This window comes from Buteo buteo, chromosome 20, assembly GCF_964188355.1.
Source record: "Buteo buteo chromosome 20, bButBut1.hap1.1, whole genome shotgun sequence".
NCBI classification, from domain to species: Eukaryota; Metazoa; Chordata; class Aves; order Accipitriformes; family Accipitridae; genus Buteo; species Buteo buteo.
Window position 1 is genome coordinate 10,940,765 of NC_134190.1, and position 5,731 is coordinate 10,946,495.

At 44.3% G+C, this 5,731-nt stretch overlaps 1 protein-coding gene across 1 annotated transcript; it reads left to right on the top strand.

Moving 5' to 3' along the window:
* The first annotated feature begins 3,649 nt into the window (after nucleotides 1–3,649).
* On the top strand, nucleotides 3,650–4,435 carry LOC142042411 (uncharacterized). Its single transcript, XM_075052289.1, has one exon. The coding sequence runs from the start codon at nucleotides 3,650–3,652 to the stop codon at nucleotides 4,433–4,435; it is 786 nt and encodes a 261-aa protein (XP_074908390.1).
* Nucleotides 4,436–5,731: the final 1,296 nt, after the last annotated feature.

Genomic DNA, 5,731 nt, shown 5'->3' on the forward strand with positions numbered 1-5,731 from the left:
CCTTCCTGTCCTCACATCTGTCCATGCTCGAGAAGGGCATTATAATTGGAAGAGAAAGGAGAAATAGTTGTCATGACTATCTGCAGGGACTCCCCCGTGACCGTTTCTTTCCTGCTACCATGCGAGAGGCAGCAGTGATGGCTAAGCCCTTATTCCATAAGCCTGCAAGCACAGAGATTTCAGCACGTACTTACAGCTGTGAGCCTGTAGGTTGTCAAGTACCTCTTGCAGCTAATATCTGAAGGAGGGCGACGGACTAAAAACCTCTGCTGGCTTAGACCTTGCAGGGGTGTGCCAGACTGACAGCTTGGAGGTGGCTCTGAAACTGCCGCAGTCGCATCTACCTGGGAGTGGGTGGTAATAAAATGCAATGACCCTCAACTGGAGGCGTCTTTGCCTTCATTTTTCCTGCCTGAAATTCTTAGTGTGTTGGACTGACAGATGTATTCACCGTGAAATCTGAAGCAGCTTCTGCCTGGAAAGGTTCCCACAAATAGGAAAACAAGTCCAGGAGTGAGCAAGAGGCATTGAACAGAGTCTACCTGCAACAGGTTCTGCAGGGGAACAGCAAACTCTTCTCAAAGTGTTTCTTCACCAGGGAAATGGCACAACGTGCCTCTCGCAGAAGAAACTAATGTAAGGTCTTTTCAGGTCTCTTTATTAAGCTGTTGAATTGCAAATAAAGGGAGCTAAACTGTAGGAGTCACTTTGTCAAGGTAACAGTCTCGGCGGGGGGGAAAAAGGATTGTTGTATCATCTCAGAACAAGAATTTACATGTTTCCACTTGAAATGAGCTGTGGTCTTGTTCCCGGTTCCCCAGTCTGTCAGTTACACAAGAGGCCTTTCTCCTGAAAGGTTTCCATAAGTCTCCCCAGCCATAAGACTGGGTTTGTTCCTGCTTTTGTACTCAAGCGTCTCAATCTTTTTGGCCGAAGTGTTCAGTATATATTCACCTTCAGGCAGAAACTGAATCTGGAAAATTTCCATCTGATGCTCTAGGTGAGATTTTAGGAAGTTGTGAACAATGGAAGGGAGGGTGATAACAGAAACATGCACGCAGCCCTAGCTATAGATGGCACTTGCATTTTAGCCATAATAAACATGTGTCTTTTATGCTATTTCTATTTTGCTGAATCCAAATGTCCAATGGACTGACTACTTTTTGCTATTAAGCTTAATAGTTTACAGCTGAAGTCATAGTATTGTATGAAAAGCCATCTAGCTCAATGAGTTTTAATTGCTTGTACTTTTATTGTTGATTGTATCAGATGCTATTTATTCCATCCAGATCCACACCTATAAAACATGTAATATTATTTTTGATGAAACTAACTTGGTACGCAAACCCACTTTTTTGTCCCCTTCCCCATACCTTGAAACAACACTGCCTGTAAAAGTTCGCTGAAAAAATTAAAGCTGCAGGGAGCTTTTAAAACAAAAGCAAACAACAAAACAACCCACAACTTCCCCCCCCCCCCAAAAAAAAAAAACCCACACCCACCCCACCTCTGTTTTTTCATGCTCTGTTAGATTATTAGAAAATAGTTCTTTTGCAGCAGATTGCTACAAAGGTAGAAGTGAGGAACAGAATACTATTGCTGATAGAAAAGTATTGACATAGCTGGAGACCGTGTACTACCTCGCACCCATCTGCTGTCCTCTTTGTAGTGGAAGATAATGCCTGCAGTGCTTTAGAGAGGAGAGCAGGCAAAACTAAGAGATTCTCTTCATAACGCTGTATTACAATGAACCTTTTCAGTGTGTAATACAGTAAAATCCCTGTTATCTGAATTCCATATTCTTCAATTACCGTAACTTGTGATTCAGATAAATGGGAATCACCAAGATATAAACTTGCAGAGTTTATTAACTCACTAGATACTAATCTCTTCCTAGTATTATTTATATAATCTGCAGCATGATCTGGCACATAAACACAGCAGGTTTAGTTCATTTTACCAGTTCAGTGCAAAGTATCTCTTGCACCAAAAAATACATTTAAGTTAGACCTCAGGGTACAAATCTGAATTTATGTTAACCAGACTTCATATGTTCAAGGTTGGAAGTGTATCCTAACAGATTCATCGGAATGAAGGATAGTCAGTACAAATGAAAAATAAGAAATTATTATCTGTATTGCAGCACATGTAGAAGTGGAGATAGGATCTACCTTCATTCTTTTCCAGCTCCAGGAAGACTCTAGATAGTATTTTGGATTGGTTCTTTCTTCTATTTATATTAGCAGAATGGAGCAGATAAAGTCTTGGGGCAACTGAAGCCCTACGGTAAGTTGACTGAAGTAGATGCAGATAGATGATTTGTGAATTTTGTTCCTGGCACTGCAAGCACGAGATGCTGCTGAAGGTAGCTTTTCTGAACATCAAAGGTGCAGATAAAGTTTATTGTTCTGTGGGATACCTTAGCTGGATGTCGAGCTGCTCCTTAAAGATTAGGCCAGCATAATTAAACGTGGCTGTACATTAAACACTTAAATCTACAGCTTCTGCCTGCCTTTATGGTTAGCGTTCGGTTGGTGCTGAATGCCTGTTTCATTTGGGGGTTTAGCTTGTTCATGCAGCTAAAGTTTATCTAAGCCTATTTTCTCTGAAGGAAAATGTGTACACTGGAGCCCAGAATGCCTCACCCTCTTTTTGGTGCTGTGTAAGCTCCTTGCTGACTGGCAGGGGCAGGAAGGGCCATACATACTGTCCCCCTGTAGAACGAGTGAATCGGGTATGTTTGGTTTTGAGGTGGGAAAAGAAGTGTCATCCAACCCTGGTTTTCATTTTGGTGCTCAAAGGTGACACAAAAGCTGGATGCCAGGGAGGAATAGACATTGTGGGGGAAGAAGCCAGCCCTGCACTCCTCTGTGATTGGGACTGACTCTGTTGTTGCTGGGTGGAACAGCGTAATGCTGTTGCTGCTCCTGCTCTGGCACGGGGATGTTTCTGTTCCAGATAGTGCTGACTCACACTCAAGAAAACATGATACACAGACACAATGCACTGTAACTCTTTTCCTTTCCCCCAGTAAGCTCGGTAAGTGTTTGGTTTCTTTTTCCTGTCTATGACTAGCGTGGCGCTAATATAGCTTTACTGTTAGGATTAATAGGAGGGGGAAAGGCAACCTTGTAAACAAACTGGTAGCAGGCAGATTAATCTTGGAGAGGGCGTTTAAATGTAACCTGCTGTTTGTGGTACATCCACCTCCCTTTAAAGCTGATCAATCCTGATAACCTGCCCATCTCTACAAACTGGACTTGTTAGAGCTGTGTTCTTAAATGGGAGAAGTGCTTACAATGCCCATTTACAACTGTATTCTGTTTAATTAGTCAGCACAGCCAGTGCTGCGGGGATAGATCACTTGCCTTTAAAGATTTGAGAATGTTAATAGTACAGTATATCATTTTAATTATTATTGGATTAATGTTGTGTCTCGAAGAACACCTAATGCAAATCACAAGAAATGGCCTGAAGTGACCCAAGGGTTGTGCTTTATTAGAAAAGTAATAGGTCCATTGCTTAAATATAAAGAGAGGTTCTTTCTTCAAATGTCACTCTGCACTGGGCTTCTCTCTGTGTGTATGTGGAAATGAAATCCTCTTGCTTCCACTTTGTCCACAGAAAGTTTCTGTAGCTCATGCAATAAATGGCTGAGACGGTAGGTGTAATACCAAGAGATGAAGAGGAGAGCCAAAATGACAGTGATGATGAAGACCCGTTTCCGAATCACGATGCTGTAACGGCATCCCCTGGTTGCTCCGCCAGCCCTTCGTTAGCCAGCCTTAATGAAGACAAGGGAAGCTCAGCGGTGCCAGAAAGACTGTCCGTCCTCTCCAGCAAGGCCGTGGCCCAGGCAAAAGCCCTGACTGGCCCAGAGATGGTTAGTGGTGGCCAGACACAGAGGACAGCCTCTGGCTTGGCTGAGCATCGCCCGACAGCTGAAAATGCATCATTAGGTGGCTCGTCGTACTCCGCGGCTGTCGACAACCTGCAGCCTGTGGGTATCGCCTCCCTGTGCTCCGAAAGCCCCTGCTGCGAGGGTGACACCAGTTCGGAGGTGCCGCAGGTCCCGAGGGTGCCTGGTGGGGCTGTCCCTGCCCTGACGGGGACCAAGCCCGGGGGCTGCCCCGTGCAGCAGGCAGGGAGCGGAGCCAAGGGCAACACGGCCCCCTCTAGTCTGGGCTTGGCGATTTGGACAAAGACCGCAAAAGTAATGGAGACCTTGGAAAATAAGAAAAAGGAGGAAAAGGAGAAGTACCGGCTCCAGCTAGCTATGTACCGACGGCTTCTGCTGTTGCGCTCCATCAGGAGCTTGCATAAGCAGCTGGAGCAGCAGCAGGCCAGATTGCAGGAATGCTACGGCACGGTAATAAATACCAAGAAAGAAGTGTTGAAACACATTCGCTCAACCTCGCCCTCACCTTCGCCGTAATCGTGTTGCTGCATGCAGAAGTGAGCTTTGTCATGCCACCGGAGCTGTCGGGAAGCTTGCATGCCATGGGGGTGGTGTTCTCCTCCCCGAGAGTACGTGCCCACGTGCGCCGAGAGCAGAGAGGGAACAGCAGCAGCAGCAGAGCAAGAAGAAAGGAGAAGGTACAGCGTCAGCTCCTGAATTTACCTGGAGGAAGCCGGAGCACGATTGTTCCTGTGCGAGAAGTTGCCTCCTGATGGAGCTGAAATAGGATTTTTGGCATGTAGGTTTGCAAAAAGAAAAAAACCCCACGACTGGGAACCTAATCTGACACCTGATCTGTAAAGGTGGTCAGATGCAAGAGTTGCTGCCTGCTGAATATGTGACACAGCACATCTCCCTTCTACTTTTAGCGCTAACAAAACTTGAGCAAAATGAGGGGTCATTTGTCCGCGAGAATACATGAATCAAGAAAGCCAGGATGTTTGAAACACTTAAGCTCAGGCTTGATTATATCTACCTAGCTGCCTGTTTTTCACAGAACTGCTAAGGCCATTGTACATTTGTGACCTCTATCCTCCTATAAAATGTATTCAGATTGACCAGAAATTATTGTGGGAAGGTAGAACAGTCAAACACATGCACAGGGAGACAGTGCAACTGCCTCAGCCTTATTTCCTTAGGAAAGCAAGCTAAAAAGAAAGGCCTCATAATCTGGCATTACATTGGAAACCCAGACTGGCAGTGCCAGGGGAATGTTCGAGGTCTGCACAATTATTAATCTGCTGCTAACTCCCAGTGGCACTAGCGTCTGCAAATCAAGCATATTTTGTGCCTTACTGCTGTCATTTAATGGAAGTTGGTGACAATTAGCACTTTTTATCCAGGTGTATTAGACATGTGGAAAACCCTAGAGCACTGTTTCTCCAATTGTGAGGTTAGGATGCCTGCAGGGAATTTGATGTCAGTATGCAACAAACACAGAGGGAAAATGAAAGCGAAAAGATGCAACTTTTTTGTATGCATTTAAAAGACAATGTGAGTCCCTATTATTGAACAGCAAATTGAATAGTTGAATATGCTGGTTTAGGATCTGAAACAAAAAATGATTCAAGAAGAAAAGATACTGAAAAGCTTCCTTTTCTAGGACTTAAAGTGATATGGAAAAATCTAATTTTCTTCAGATATTTATTTCTGATAGTGCCACCTTTCCTTTTCCCCTGTTGGTTTGTTTGGTTTGGGGTTTTTTTTGTAAATGTTTAGGTAGATGAAAAATCAAACAGGTTTTTGGTGTGTTTTTCCCTCGTGAAAAGGTGA

Coding starts and splice junctions, on each gene's coding strand:
- LOC142042411 (XM_075052289.1), top strand. CDS start 3,650: ATGGCTGAGACGGTAGGTGTAATACCAAGAGATGAAGAGGAGAGCCAA.